General features: G+C 23.3%; 1 protein-coding gene across 2 annotated transcripts in view; it reads right to left on the reverse strand.

The window, feature by feature from the left end:
* Positions 1-2,949: 2,949 nt before the first annotated feature.
* LOC119678050 overlaps positions 2,950-17,955 on the reverse strand; it is an 81,214-nt gene continuing 66,208 nt past the window's right edge. Inside the window, exons 19-22 of one of the 2 annotated variants that reach the window (XM_038089690.1) lie at positions 8,956-9,136; positions 8,618-8,785; positions 7,919-8,050; positions 2,950-3,174 (exon numbers count right to left, since the gene is read on the reverse strand). In XM_038089690.1, coding sequence (XP_037945618.1) covers positions 3,172-3,174; positions 7,919-8,050; positions 8,618-8,785; positions 8,956-9,136 — 484 coding nt within the window. In that variant the 3' untranslated portion in view covers positions 2,950-3,171. Of the gene's footprint in view, positions 3,175-7,682; positions 8,051-8,617; positions 8,786-8,955; positions 9,137-17,955 lie in introns of those variants that run through there. The other variant, XM_038089691.1, reaches the window with a different exon arrangement.

Genomic DNA, 17,955 nt, shown 5'->3' on the forward strand with positions numbered 1-17,955 from the left:
ATTTTCTGCATTTTTAATATATTTTATAATTAAAAAAAAATAAAAAGCGAAAAAATAATTTCGAAAACATCTGACAATATCATCTAAAATGAATAAAGCTTTTTAACGATGAAATAATTCCATATTTTAAAGAAAAAATGTTTTAGTATTTTTTTGATTAAAAGTAGAATTTCAGTTTTTATATAGTAAATAACATAAAATCAAATTAATTTTTTATTACAACAAAAAGGTTAAAAATAAAAATAAATGCTGCAAATATATATATTGTTTTCGGTTCAAGTTCAAAATAGTGGGTTGTACTATCTCATCATAATATAAATAATAATATTAATAAAAAGGTAGTAATAATAAGGAATACAAAAAAAACTTAATAATAAAAATCATAATGATAATAATAAAGAATTTTAATAATAAAAATAATAATAATATTAAAAGAATTATACACCAATAATTGTAATAGTAATGATAATAACAACAATAATTGTAATAATTTTTTTATTATGATAATAATAACTGCAATAAAAAAAGAAAATAATTAAAAAAAGAAAATAATTAAAAAAGAAAATAATTAAAAAAAGAAAATAATTAAAAATAAATAAATAGTAATTTATTTTGTCCCAAATAAATGGCAACTTAAGTTCTCAGGTTTTTAATAGACTGAAATAGTATAAATTATATACTTAAAGAAATTATAACTTTAAATATGTATCTATCTTAGAAAAATTTAATAAAACTGAATAAATAAAAACCTACAAAATTTAGATTTCAAAATTCCTCTACAGAATCGTGATTTGTAACAATTTCTTCATTAAATTTACTTTGAGAATAGATTTCTAGAACTATAGTGACTAATAGACTTAATAAATTTGGAGATCTGCGCTCATTGTTACTTGAAGGTTTATTGCAACAGTTTTTTTCTACACTTGATGAGATTAAGTGCTAAGAATGAGAATACTCTATATGAGATTATACTTAAATGGTAATGAATATGGTATATTGCATTATTGAATATTAGGAGTGGCTTATTAGGTAAATACTTTTTCTGATAAAAAGTTACATTGAGAATGCTGGCGTATAGGCGCATTGCACTAAATAATGAAAACTTTGTATATCAAACTACATATATAATATATTAGAGCGAATATATTTATACTTGAAATAGAAAATTAATAAAAATAAAACAGATTTGGTGACCGGATTATTGAAGTAACTTAATATATCAGTTGTTGTATTTGTTGTCTGTAGATACGAGTAGATTGTCCGGATTACAGACCTAATAGAGAAAATAATAAGAGATCAATAAAACAAAAATATAAATTAAATCAATGACAAGAATAAAAAAAAAAAAATATTTTATTTATGTAAATTGAAGTACGATTTTTCATTCAATATTAACTTTTGTCCTATAGTATTAGCAAACCTGTTTCAAAAATATATATAAAATTATAGAAACAATTTCAAAATAATATAAAAATATTCCCTAAACATCTTTTGAATACAATCCATAAAACAAAATCAGGAGAGAAGCATTTGAAGAACATATTTAACTCTGACTTAGTATTTTATAAAAAATAATCTGGTTAATTTATTAAACGATTTATTACTTAAAGCGTGTACTTTCCCTTTGAAATGAAATTGTGAAATATATCCTTTAGTAAAACTAAATATAGAGAACCTGTTTTCATCATATGCTGCTTTCAGGAAATACGAGTATATATTTATTTAGGTTGACGAAAAATAAATATACTTATATAAAAATTATAAAATAGAATCATGTAATAAATAATACATATTATTAAAATTTTTTATTTTTTTATAATTGTTGGTACTTTTTTATATTGATTCTATTTATAATATAATTAGTGTAATATATGTGTTATTTTTATGTAGAATGAATATAAATAAATTGAATTATTTTTTTTGCGAATATTTTTTTTCTATATTAATTTGAACCGAAAATAATTGATAATATGAAAAATATTTAAAAAAAAAAAAACTAAATATTTAAAATGTGCTGTTAATTAAATTCGATTTATTAAAATGTGAAATGTTTAATTTTGTGTAGGAAATTTAAATTTTGTTAATTAAAAATTCATTTAATATATATTAAATATTAGTTTTTAATATTTTGGTTCATAAAAATGTTGTAGCGTATTAATTTTATAATAATTATATTATTAATTTTATTTTATAATAATTTTATATAATATTAATTTCATATTATATTTATTTTATATTATATTATATTTAATATTATATAAATTTTTTCTAATTAGTTAGTTCATTATAATTTAAATATTTTTAATAGTAACAAATTTTATTTGTTTCTTTTTAACGAATTCTTTTTGGTTTTTATTTATTATAAATACCTTTTTATTTACAATTTTTATTTTCGCATTCATAACAGTTATTATGTTACATTATGTATGTATATATCATTTAGTTTTTAATTTGTAAATTTTTTGTTTTAAATAAATTGAGTTTCTCTCTTTTTTTTAATTACAAAATTTTCTTTTTTCATATTTTTAACATAATTTATTTTTCTGTTATTTAAAATATATATTGAATTTTTAATTTTAATATTTACAAATATTTTGTTTTAATATACTTCGCTCTTTCAATACACGTCTGTACTAGAATTATATTTTCATTTGTTTTTTTGTTTTTTGTAAACTTATGTAATTTTTTGTATATAATCTAAATAATTTCATTTTTTTAAATTTTAATTTAAATTTAAATAAGTTTTCATTAAGAGTTACTGGTCTGTTCTTTTATGCTTAAAATTTAATTACGAATAATTTCATTATGAATAATTTAATTTACCTTTTTTAGTTTTATCAACTTTTCGTTTGTAGACTATGTTTTTATTAGTAAGAATTTCTTATTTATTTTTTGTTTTTTATTTTTATTTTTAAATTTACAAATTTTTATTTGTATTTTAAATGCAGTTTCAATATTATTTTTATATGTTTTAATTCAATTGTAATATTTTATACCTTTTCAAGTTGCAGGAATTTCATACTTTATATATATATATAATATTTTTATATAACTGCTATAATAAATTAAGCCTTTGCATTAACTGGCAGCCGTTGGTTGAAATTCTACACAAAGCCTCCAACACAGATTTTACTTGGTGAGAGCTGCGGTTGAGGCAGCTCTATGTAAGGGTTACTGTAAGATACAATTTAGTTATTGTTTAATAATATGTAAATTTATTTGTTGAATGGTTAATGAATTTATTTAAAATTTTTAAGTATAGAGGAATTAAAGTGTTAGTATTTAGAAATTTTTAGTAATTATTAATTTAAAAAAATTTTATAAAAATATTCAAGCAATAAGTTTTTACAAAAATATTATGCTCATAAGTAATTATTTATTTAATTATGCAAATAATTAATATTGTTTCAATGCTGCTTTATAATTGTTCTTAACATAAAATCTAAGAAGATTATATATAACAAATATTTCAAAAGAACTTAAATTTTCTTAACATACATTTTTCATATCGAAAATAATACTGGAATTATTTTTAAAGTTAACCTCTCCATAAACAAAATTCAAAAAATAATCTTATTACTCTATATAAATATATATTTAAATAAAATTATGAATCCAAAATACTAGAGGAAAAATATATTTTTTTTTTCAGACCGGGTCAAATAAAAAATATAAATACAAAAAAACCATCTTTTAGATACCCCAGAAGAAAACCTATCATTGGGTGAAAAAAATGAAGTAAATTAAGTATTATTTGCATTCCTTTTATGAGACTAGAATAGCTTAAACAAAAATTATAATATAAATTGGTATGGTTTTCCTCCGCAAAAAAAAAAAACAAAATGAGAGAAAGGATCTTCGGCAATAATGAGGAGATAATTAGCCTATCTGTTGTATATCTAAAAGCAACAGTTTTGAGGAGTGTTTTCGAAAGTGTATATATTAGATTTAAAAATTTATCGAAATTCATAAAAATTATATTAAAACAATTATAAATATTAAAGTTATTAAATTAAAATTATTTTTGTCAATTTTTTTGAAGCCATTTAGGTGAACTTTTGCTACTCCCTTCGTAAATACTCATAGTTAACTCATTGTTAAGCTTTGTAGAAACTTTTCAATAAAAATGCTCGTATGTTCGTATGTATATTTACTCTTGTAATTACTTTCAGATATAGGTCTATACTATTTATGTACATTTTAAAAATTTATTTATAACAAACAATTTTTTTAATTATTCAGTTTGTGAGATAAATATGCATATATAATTAAAAATATAATAAAAATATAGAATATAAAATATATCTATTAAAAAATATTTCATAAACTTTTAATTTACAAAAAAGATGAACTGTAGCCGGATATAAAATATATAAAAAACATTATTAAAAAAACCGGAACGCGAAACAAATTCAAAATTTAGTAAGAAATATAATAAAATTAAAAGCAAAGTATTTTTTGAAGTAAATTTTTGTTTAATAAAGATTTTCAGCGTATACTACAATTACTTATGAGCATTTCATAATATATCTTTTATTTTATATAAACAGAAATAATTATTTAAAATAAGTACCATATTGCCTGAAATATTTTTTTTTTTGGTTTAAATTTATTTTTGTATAAAAAATATTAAATTATGTTAAATAGTTTAAAATGTATTTCCAAAAGAAAATGGCATAAGCTAGCTGCGTATTTTTTTTTTAAGCAATTTATCTAATTATGATTTCGTTAATGTTTGACTTACAAAATATATATAAGGTTATAATTTTTTTAATTAGATTTTCTCTCCAGATTATTTTAAAAGTAGTTTAGTTTTTTACTTACAAAAACTGTAGTTTAGTGTAAATTGTGTGTAAATATTATTATTCACCCTCTTCCTCAATTATTATCGATTCACCAGCCCAAACAATGGGACGTCCCTAAATTATTTTGTATTTAATTATGTTTAGATCTTTAATAAAAAATAATTTATTTGGAATTAATTTGATTTATCTAATGCATCGCTGTAGCGTATTTATAAAGCCAAATGTTATTTAGATCCATTAGGACTACGATCTCTTAACACTACCACTTCAGTTTTTTTTCACTAGTATCACTTGATAAAACAACAATGTGCCTATTTAATATTATATTCTTTTAAACTATATAATTTAACCCATGAATAATTAATAATTAAAAAATATTAGCCATTTTATTTTGAAAATAAATAGTGTGTTATTAGCTGTTTTTATTTAAAGTTTTAAAATTGGATTGTGAATGGGATTAATTTAAATGAAATGCTAATAAATGCACTTTCATGGTATGGGGAAAAAGGTGAATTATGTATAATAAAAAATAAATAAACTTTCATTGCAAAAATAAATTGTTTCAGCAAATTTTAGAAAACTAGACAAATATATATAAATCAAAATATAAATATATATATATATAGTGGGAAGAGAAAACACATGCTTTTAATGTAAAAAAGGAAATAATTAAATTATCTCTAGTGCAGTTTTAAGCTACAGGATAATAAGATCAAAAAATAAAATAAAATCTCATAATAGAAATCTTAAAAATCAAATAATTATTACAATAAAATGTATTTAAAATTTATTAGTTTTTGTACTATGTTATGACAGATATATCTTCTTCTCTTATTACGCACTTTTACTCTATAATGGCTGGGGCAATCTACCCCCACACCCCCTGAAACAAAGCCTAAGATCATATAATTTATTGCCCTTTAAGTTATGACGGATCTTAAACCATATCTCCCGAGAGCAAAAAAGTGACTGAGATTGTTAGGCAGGTAAGTAGCGTATCAACTTTAGTGAATAATTTTAGAGCTCCGTCTCTGATATATTTTTTCACTGAGTCAATCCTAAGATCTCTATGTATGTCTATTGATTTAATATACCATAGAATCTTAAACAGTCTTCTTAAGCCAGGTTTTGAGCTATCTGTAATTGCTTTAAGGTAGTATTTGAGGCTTTGCTATATATAACACATCCGTACAGTAGTGCCGGTCTAATTACTTGCGTATAAAGTAACTTTCTGGTTTTAAAGTTGAAGTGATAATATATATATTGAACCTCTAGAAGATGAGTATTTCAAAATGCAATTAAAGTTTGTAAATTATAAGCTTTCAGTAATAAATGACGTCACAATTTTGATTTCCCGTGCATGCCGTTTTAACAACGGATTTTAGTAGAAGCAGCTTTTTGGAGCAACACTATGCTAAGTTACTATGCACTATGCTAAGTTACTATCTTAGTTTTTGAGGTATATTTGAATTTAGAAATTTTTGCAGGAAAACCACCAAAGAGGAAATAGGCACTATCTGGCAGAACTACTTCATATTTCGAGAAGTAAGCTATATCTTTAAATTTATAAATTACTATCTCTTCGTCATTATTAGACTTAATATAAATAGTTGACATAATAGGCGAAGAGAGAGAAGTACATTCTTAGGTTTGCCGGTATAATCAAACCGAATAACTTGTAGTTTAAATAGGGGTACAAGTGCCATCTAGTTAAAAATGAACTATTAAGGTTCGGAAAAATTGGGAATATCATGTAGCTTAGGTAGATTTCAGCACTTATGTAAAATCCACCAAGAATCTAATTTATGATAGATCTTCTATCAGACCTAACATGATAGAAGAATATAATAGAATATATATGGAGTACATAGAGTTAGTTACTTGACTCTATGTGATAGAAGCCTCCCAGTCCTTTGAATGAAGGTCAAAGTTTTACCGTTGAAAACATCAAATGGAGACAGAAATTCCCGGCTCAATTATCTCCTCTTGGCTTAGTTCAAAGCCAAATAGTGACAGAGATACTGATAAGAAGCTAAATATAAGGATGAGGACTTTTTATTGAAAAGAACAAAAAAATACTTGGAAAAATAAATGTGTAAAATCAATCATGAAAAAAATGCATTGTTAAATTATTATTTAGGATTTAAATTTAAGTACAAAAATTAAAAATATTAAACTGTTATAATTTAAAACATATATATACTAATATGAAATGATTCAAAAATAATTTTTAATTAGCATTTCATGCAAACTATACAATTATTAAGTGCTTTAATACAAAGCAGAGTGTTTAGAATATTAGTAAGAGTTAAGGGGAAATATCTAAAAAAAAAAATAGATGGATAGAACATACCTATAAACTACGTTGAAGAATTCTATGCCATACGATAAAACGGTGAAAGAGATGAAATTTCTCACTTATTTATAAACAAATTAATATTTAATTATTTAAGTGTATTAAGCAAATGTGGTACTTTACTTTTGTATACAAATACATATCCGAATATATAACGCAATTTCGTACTATGTTCTTTTTTTAACGATGTTACTATTTGTTTATGTTCTCGAAGTTCAGAAAATTCAGAAAAAGCATTAAACAAATGTTTTCAAACAAAATGCAAAACATAAAGAAGAAGATAGAGTAAGAGTTTTAGAGTAAAAAATTTTATAGATACAGGAAAGTGCTGTGAAACTATTAAATTTGTATAATTTTATAGTATTTCTAGATACTTGTTAAATATACTGATTTTTTAAGTGTGTTCGATTAATTTTACAAACAATTTGTTTAAGTAGATAGTTTTTTGTTTTTGTTTATGTTTTTGTTTCAATTAACAATTCAAATGAACTAATTAACAATAGAAAAGATGTGATAAAAACTTTAAGAGTACTACGATTGTGATATACTCGTCTATAAAGTTACTGAATTTTGTGTATATGTTTAGTTAAAAATACTAATTTAGCTATAAAATTGTTAGTATGTTTTGCAGTTTAATATTCAATATTTTTCACTTTGTAATTGTAATGCAAATACGTTTCTATAGTTTGAGTGAGTCAAGTGAAGCGATTGATGAGCGCCTAGATGAACCTAAACCTAAATTAGTAGGACAACTGACCAGTGATGTTGTTCCAAATAATTTGTACCATCCGATAACAATATTCGATAGATTTAAGTCATCAAGCATTATTTGTGCCACACCCATAAATACTTTCTTTTCAATACGCCCGTAATCGCCCCAAACGGTAACCTGAAAAATATTAACAGAAATAAGTTTTTATTTTGAGATAGTTTATTAATTAAGTAGTATTAAAATACTTATTTTGCTATTTTTTATATTTTATTTCGTTTCTAATTTTTATTCTATATATTTTATATTCTATATCAGGACCTCAAGCGGCCCGCGACATGTTTCTAATCTAACACAATACGGCTAATTTTTCATTATATTTTGGTAAAACCACATTATTTATTATTTATTACATTAAATGTATTGAAAAAAAAGTAATGTTTATTTTAATTATATTGGTAACCTCTTTTTTATAGTTCAACTACTGTAACTACTTCTCTCTGTAATTTATTTTAGTTAAATAAACTTTTTTAAACTCAACAAAATGAAATAAATTATTTTAAATAATTTATTACACTCCAGACATGTAGTATATATTTCATTGTACAACTGGTTCAAAAAACTCGTATCTAGCGCTGTAAGTCATTATATTTTATAATGAAGTTTTATAGAAGTTTGACTGTATATTATATATACTATAGAATTGTCATAAGATACAGTAATTACACTTTTCTAAAAATTACTTACTTGTAATATACAACCATTATACGGCTGTTTGAAAACCAATTGTTGTTGATATAGTGGGTCCAATGTACGACGAGCAGTGGAGGTTTTCATTTTATCAATGCAACGTTTTCCAGAAACCAAGTAAACTTTAACATAGGGCGCGGGTAACATTTTCGATGTGGGCTTTTGCTAAACATTGTTAAACAAAAAAAAATCGTTAGTATATGTACAATATTTAATAATAATTTTTATACATGTATATTATTGATTAGCTATATATCATTAATATAGCTTATAATTTTACAACTACTTTCTGATTTTAATATTTATAATAAATCATTATAACACTATATACTAACCTGTAAGCCTCTAGCACGTATTACTTCTACTTCTAAGAAACCCTTTTGATGGCACATTGATAATTGTATATCACCCAAGGATGGCGCTCCTAACACTTGACGCCCCACAAGCTGACCAGGTCCCAAGCCATCGATAAACTCTGATAACTGCCCATCATTCATGCGTAGTGACGGCGAAAATCTATAGATTTATTGCGATATGTTTGTAAAATATTAAAAAAAAAAAAACTCTTGTTAATTTCATGATGTACCAAAAAAAAAAAAAAAATTTAAGTATTTAAGGAAAAATTATATCTCCGACAAAATTAACATTGTCATTTATGCATAAAAAAATATAAATAAAAATTCACCAAATCGGTTTTTAAATAATTTATAAATTTTTAATAGTTTATTTATACACAGGGAGAAATAGAGATAGTTTTTATATTCATTTTTATTTTTTTGAAATATTTTACCAAAAGTACAAAATTGTGGCTGAAATTTTTTGAGGTGATCAGTGCTTTTTTAGTGTAATTGTAGTTTTCGGAAGAAATACATGCAATAGTGTCAATGTTTGATTATATATTTACATAAAATTGTGATAAAATAATAATAAAAAATTTATTGTAATTTGTTTGTAATTTGTTAATAAGAGAATTTTCTAACAAATTTTTCAACAAAATTTATGTGCAAAAATGTTTGATGCATGCTTTTATAATTTTTTATGACACAATTACACAAAAACGAAATCTAACCTCTTCAGTAAAATAATATTTAATAAAAATATTTACATTTGCTTTATAATAAATTAAATTATTTTATATATTGTATGTAAGTATATTTACAAAATAATTATAAATCAGTAGGTTTGCAAATATTTCTCTAAGTTTTCTTCATTGTCAATTTATTTCATAAGCACTTATAAGAGTACTCCTATGTCTATATCAAAGTCATACAATCATGATTTTTTAGTGAAGTATATTAGTACATAAAAATTTGATATATAATTAACAATCAAAAGACAGATGGAGTGACTTAATCAAACCGACATGAATGTTTAAAAATACATTTGATTAAAATGTAAAATATCTGTGTTATCGCAAATTAATTAATATTTTAATTGGACATTGTCAGATGAACATAAACTAAATATCATTAGCAGTGACAATTGCAAGAAGTGTATAAATCCAAGTGTTAAATTTGAAACTTAAACTCTGTAATATATCTCCAGTTTCTATCCAGATCTTCCGAGAAATTAACTAATACTATGTTCAGACAGCCAAATTTTCTTAATTTCGTAAAAATCAAATTAAGTTAATTTCGAAAGTGTTCATACTGTCCGAAATTAAAGAAATCGTATAATTTTTATTTACAAAAATTAACTGCTCCAATCACCATTTGTATCTGGGAAATTTTAAACGTTGATTATTATAACTATAAAGGAATGCAATCAATAGTGTTATTAGCTTTAGTGGATTTCAGGTATGTGAATTCACTCTATTTTTAATTAATGTTAACAGTTACAGTTTTTTAGGTATATTTAAAATTTCGCGGTTTTATAAAGTCAACTGTCATTGAGATTTATTTAAAAAAAATGTCACTTTTTCGTTATCTCAACTTTATCTTTTGCTTAAAATTTTTCTTACGCATAGTCGCATTTAAAATGTCCCTTGAATTCAACCTTCATTTCAACGAAATTAAGACCATTTATCTTAATTTCGTTCTAACCTTAAAACTGATTTTGAATTTTGTATGGAGAAAACAACTTAGTTTCGCTGAAACGACGAAGACGAAGTTAAGATCTTTGTGACATTAAGATGAGTTTAAACATAGTATAAGATTCTTTGAAGCAAGTTTAATTTAGAGCAGTTTAACACCATATCTGATTATGTATAAGAAGTATAATCTGGTATAACAACTGAGCTATTCCGTTACGATTGGTCCCAGCCAATCCGTTTTATCTGTTTAAGAGATAAGCTATGCAATAGCTTAATCGTTGAGACAATGATTGCTATATAAGGATCAGTTATGTGAAGTTATATCAAGATAAATTTTTATGAATTAAAGCGAAAAAGCTTATGTCTATGAAATCAAACAACGCGTATTAATTGATTGTTAGTTCTGAAGTATATAACGATTTCCGAATACCAAAGTTATTAACTTAAATAATATTTTTAATTATTTATTTTCCTTTAAGATTAATAGAATTAGTTCAACCTTATTTTGTTACTAGATATTATTTTAACCGTCAAAAAAATTATAAAACAGAGTAAGAGTTAAGTACTATATAAGTTAATTTAAATTACACATCCAAATTAAAATTTCACATATAGAATTTTTATATAGAGAATTTTGAAAGTTATAACTCTAATATGACTAAATTTAATAGATATTGAAAATCGATAAAAAATTGTAGTAGAACTATAAATTTGAATGGTTAAAATTTTTAGAATAAATTAAGTAATAATCTTCATCTCCTCTTATTTTTTATATTACTCATTCCCATAATAATGTACCTATAGTTTGTATTCAATCGGGAGGTACTTCTTTTTAAATAATTTCCATTTAAGTTAATATCTTAAGATCTTAAATTTGTTTCTCATTAGTTAGGAGAGATAAAACTTATCATTTGTGACTTAATATTGAAAGGATTGATTAAATTTTTGAGAAAATGAAAAATTAATTTCTGTCTTCATATAATTTTGTGAATTTAAATCTTTGAACTTCATAATCTTAATCTATTGCTTAATATACGTTAGCAAACATATATTATGATAATAACCTCTGAATAGGTGCTAACTTAAAAAACATTTATGTTAATGTACTAGAGCTGAATAGATGATATATAATTGTATCTAAAACATGAAAAATGAAAGTGAAAAAAATACTAATAAAAATAATAATATTGTATTTATAATGAAAACCTAAAATTTATTTATTTTTTATTTTAGAAATATTAAAATTCAAAATAACTTAAAAAAATAGTTTGGTAAAATAGTTTCTATATTCTATTTTTTATTATATTTTATTTTTATGTTTTAAACTATTGAATTTTGTTTTGACAAAAATGTTTAATATATTAAAAAGTATTCATTTCATCTATAAAGTTTATTTAATCTCCTTCAAAGTAGTTCCTCTTAAATATTTAATACCACGATTTGCGATTGGAGAAACAAATCGTATAGTGCTTTGGCTTTTACCTTATTTATTGATCAAAATTATGCTTTTATGTATCTTTTTTAGTTTGGAATATAAAGAAAAATTGTCATATATAAGGAACAGTGTGGTTGTCCCATTACAGAGATGTTATATATCGTGACGATCTGTTACCCAATCAAAGCACCGTCATAGGTGTGTCAGTGACTATAATTTTGAAGTCATTCATTTCATGTTTAGAACATTAATCGGAATCGGTTCACATGTGCCGTATATCATAGCTATTACTTTAATAAAAATTATTTACTTTTAACAAGCAAATTCTGTAAAATATTTTTGATATTTTCATTATTTATGTACGTTTTAGAACACTCACTCTCGCGTCATCTTCAATTTTCTCTCGATTTTGCTGAAAGCATTTGTACTATACATGAACTAGTGATATAATAGACATCTATGGCTCTTGAATGTTTCGAAGTTTTGTAAAAATAAGCGAATCAAAGTGAATCTTCTTATTATACATTATATTGTATATATGATTTGGAATCTCTGCAAACACAAACTGAGCATCGCAAATTGTGTCCTACTTCAGACATATGTTACTAGCAGTGCAACCAATACACAAAAAGAAAGAAAATATTTGTTTCTTTTTAATCTTATTCTGTATAAAGTTGCTTCACTTTTTTACGCCTTCCATATTTAACAATTTTAATCTATATTTTATTTAAATAAGGGGGATTGACTGCTTATGCTTTACTTCTTATGATTTTGTTTAGAATGTCAATAATAGTTTTTAAACTTTAATATTTTAGAGTATACACATTAACATAATATAAATCACATCAAAAATATTAATACAAAGACATTTTTACTTATACATAAATTAATTAAAAAAAATTTTAATTTGTACAAAGCACGGAACATATAATTGACAACATTAAAAAGGTGTAAAAACTTACAATAAACATTTAAAATTTATAAACAGTGAAAATAAAACAAATATATTACATAAACTAACAAATAAACTAATTATTTACGAACAGAATAGACACAAATCTGAAGGTGTTTCACCAGAGACATGAGTACATCGAAAAGTAATCGAAGCAACACAGAACTTAGTTTTGTTATAGAATTGATCTATGCATTTACATGGTACCATATTTTACACTGAGAGCAGAAAATTTAGTAACAAAAGTGAAATCACGAGACAAAAAAAAAAATGTTAAGGCAAAAAATATACACAGAGGTAGCGAGAAATATAGATAGAAAGATAGTTAGATAGTTTTAGAGGCAGCAGTCAACTTTTTTTTTTGTTAAATGGGAAATTCTTCACAGCGATGCAAAAAAAATGTTTGTTTTTTCTAGCATTTTTACTATATGACTTACGATGAGCCCTCGGAGCTAGAGATTGAATGTATGCTTCCAGCACGATATTGCGTTGCTGATGCGCTTGGTGGCACCTCAACAGATCTTTGTATGCTGCCTGCGGAGCCACGCGATTGCCGTTGATGATGCGGATGTGGATGATTGGTAGCATACTGAGCCTGATATTGGTCTGTCAATGGGAGATACGTGAAATATGCTAGGTTTAGATTTCTAGTTTAAAAAATTTTTTTATTGTTTATTATGCGTGTTAGGTTTCGGAAACTTAGGTATATGCACGGTTTGCATCCTTGTACAGTATTCTTAAAAGGAATACCATTTGCTGTATTTGTTCTTAGGATAAAAATTAAATAAAGAGATTTTTAAATCATAAGCCGATCTATATAGCTATACGCCACCTCACCCTTTACGTAGCCAAAACAAAACGCAAAACTTTTAACGGATAAGCGAACAGCAAAAACGAACAATTGCAAACAAAAGTTGAAATGAAGCATAAGCAAAATGAAATCTTAAATATATTTTTAAAATTAAAACATTTAAAATTTATATTCATATATAATTATAATTTCGTTTTGTAATATATAAAAATAGGTTATATGTGTATTATTATATTTGTTTAAGATTTGTTAAAAATATGCAGTGATATATCAAAACTTCACACAACTCATGGATAATTTTGCTAATGTTTTTGAACTTTAAATTGAGTTTAGTATGTGAAGGTATAACCTTAGAAAGGCGGAAGACCGATCAATTTTTAAATTTTGACTCTTTAAGTAACTTAACCAATTTTCAATAGGACATATTTTGATTTCTAAGGCCACACCGCTTGAAAAGTAGCATTTGCAAGAAACATGATTATTAAATGCCTTGAACTTTGTAGTCTATCTCTCCCTGAATATAAAAATATATAAACAAACATGAAAAAATTTTTTCTTTTTTACAAATCAAGTAATGAAAATATTGTATTTAATCAAAAGATGATAAACATTTTAAATATTTAATAACAAATTGGAGAGCATGCAATTAAAATATATACTCTGTATAAATTGTTTGGCAAAAATGTAACATTATAGGTAACTTCCTATTATAAAAAACATTTATTTTGATCATTTAACTGATATTCTTTGGTTTTATTAGTTTTTTTTTTTTTGAAGTAGACGTCATTTAATGGGATGAGGTATGCAATATGTAAGTATGAATTTCTAAAAAGACCGCTTCATCCGATTTACACATTTTTTAAATTTTTAAAGTACGTTTAAATACAAAAAAGTATATTAAATAATATATTGCAATAAAGATTTATGTACTTATACAAAACATCGTTAAATTTAAATATTTTTAAAACCAAAAACGTTAATATATAAAAATAAAGTAAACTATACATAATAATATATTAATATATAACAATAATACTAAGAAACAAAATAAAACACACAAATATTTTGAAAAAAAAAATGAAAATAGATTTATATGAAATGTTTTCATATAAAAAGATTTGCTATAACGAATTAACAGAATTAATAATAATTAAAAATTAATTATTAATTATTAATAAAAAAGTAACAAAATTGTTTTTAAAAAAAATTAATTAATTATAATTAAAATTTTAATAAAAAAACATTTAGAAATATGGATTTATGCATATTTTCAAAAATAAAAGAAATATATTAATGTATTAGAAGTAATATACATTAATATATATAAGAAATAATAATATAAAAATATAATAATATAAATATTTAAAGACACATATACATATATAAGACTATAAGAAAAAAGATATGGGTTTGAAATAATTGAAAATAAACCTATATATAAATTAAAAAATAAAAAAGAATACAAAAATGTATACAAAATACAAATACAAATACACTTACAATACAAAAAAGGATATAGTCCTGATAGTGAATTCATTAATTTATTTCATATGAAAATCAAATAAATCAATAATCTCTGTAAATAATTCATTATTTACATTATTCATTATTTTATTTATTCATTATTATTAATAATATATATCAACATAAGCTATATATATAAGTAGCTTAGTCAACAAATAGTTAATAATTTTGTAATTGACAATATTAATGTAATCATTAAAAACTGTTGACTAATATAATAATATAATATATGACTAATATATAATAATATAATATAACACAATATGTAATATATAATACCTAATACATAATATATAATATATAACATATAATGTATAGTCTATAATACATCATATATATATTATATATAATATGTAATATACATTATATATATAATCTATATACATATATGTATATATATAAATACATATGCAATGCCACTATTTTTAAAATTGCTTTAATGTATTTAAGTTTAAATCAAAATATTTATTTAATATTAACAGTTCAAAAAATTAATTATACCATATATATTTAAAATAAAATTATTAAAATATAGAGTAGTTATTAATTTAATGTATTATTGAAAATTGATAATATAATATAATAAAAATTTATAATGTATTTTTAAAATTTGTAAATAAGGACATACTTAACATATATACATAAAACTAGGGGGTGTGACTCGACAACCCCCGTTATATTCATGATGACGTATATATTGTTCTAACATAGTTTTTAAGTTCTTAAAAAAATTTGATTTCTCTGATTTGCTGATACATATTGTTTAATATAAACAATAGTAATAGTAATAATACCACTGCACTGTAGTGCGAGCATGATGACGTCATAAATGTAAGAATACCACGGCACTGCAGTGCGAATATACTGATGATACATTGTATTATTTATGTTTCATTTTCAATTTTATTTGTTTAAATATGTACTAAAATAAAGTTTCACACATAGCTTGTGTACAAAGTTTTGGATAAAATAACAACCTTTTCCGGAGGGAAACATTTTCTATAACCCATTTAAAGTCCACTACTAAGATGTAATAGCAATTTTCCCATATATGTAATTAATAGCTTAATTTCAGCTTCATTACCAATTAATTTTCTGTACATAAAAAATGCATATCACTTTCAATTTATCATATCTTTTCGAAATTAGATTGTATATTCTCCAAATGGTAATAAAAGATAATGAATTTTCCCATAGTTTTCATTGGCTTCCACGAATAAAAATTTTCACGTCTATTAAATGAAAAAAAAATTTAATGGCTATTAAAACATGGAGTGAACTGTAGTTTTCCTACATACATGATGAGTTGTCTTTACACATAATTGTAACGATTCATTAAATAATATCATAATTAATTTCAGTCGTGTATTGGAACAAATTTATTTGTATTTACCTGAAGGGCTTTTCGACTATCTGGTTTCTTCGGTTAAACAAACTGAGTCGATTTTTATATACAATTTTTTAACATCGAACTGTGTTGAACTTAACTTAGGTACAGTATTAGAATGGGAATCACTTATAATAGAAAAGTATTACATTATTGTATATGTATTATATAAACTTATGTATTACTGATATATACAAAAAATCCTTTAATGAAAAATGGAAGCATATTGAGAATTTTAAAAAGATCATTATATATTGTTTATTACTCGCAGATATGTATAGGTTTAATGAAAGTTAAATGAAGGTACTAGGCGCATTTTCGGAAAAAATGGGAAACGCTATAAAAACCGCTGGTTTAGTGTCCATTAAACCCATAACTGAAAGATAATATTACTGATATATATATAGTACATAGTACACTTTCCTTATTACTTATTCAGATAAATGTGGTGTCATTGCCAAGTTAATTAATTAAGTTAATGGTATAATTAAGCTACTTACGAAAATATCTAAGTTCTCTAATTTGAAGAAATGCGTAAGAGTGGAAGATGCAAATAGTAATTGCGTTGCATCAGTAATATTTCCCACAAACTTAAGACAAATTCTACATAAAATATATAAGATTTGAAGTCTTTCGCATTGGGGTTATAGAATAGCATATTTTATTTATTTTATATATTATATTTTTAAAGAAAAAGTAAATAACGAGGTATCCATTTTATATACAATAAAATGTCGCTAGAAACACATGTTTTATTACGTATCCAAAATAGTTTTAAATGTTAATTTTTTTGCTGAGAATTATGCGTCTTATGACGAGAATAAACTATTTAAAAGGTAGAAGGGTTGAATAGAAATGAAAAGACAACAACAAAAACTTTATTTAATTTATTGAAATTTGAAGTTGTACCGTCAACTTTGTTTCGAGTATTGCCAAGTACTCATCAAATATTTTTTTTTTTGGCAATTAATATTTTCTTTTTATTTGACACATTTTTTTAAATATGATTTTTAAAAAATAATGAATTTATTTTTGGTTTTACAATAACTTAGATACATAAAAATCTACAATATATAAAAAACTTATTTTTTTCTATTATTATTTTTTGAGATAATAATTCAGTCCTTGCAAAATATCTTCGACTATTTTTACGATCTGCGTTTTTGGTTATATATGCTACATATATAATATATA

Source organism: Teleopsis dalmanni, chromosome 2, assembly GCF_002237135.1.
Source record: "Teleopsis dalmanni isolate 2A chromosome 2, ASM223713v2, whole genome shotgun sequence".
In the NCBI taxonomy this organism is placed as follows: Eukaryota; Metazoa; Arthropoda; class Insecta; order Diptera; family Diopsidae; genus Teleopsis; species Teleopsis dalmanni.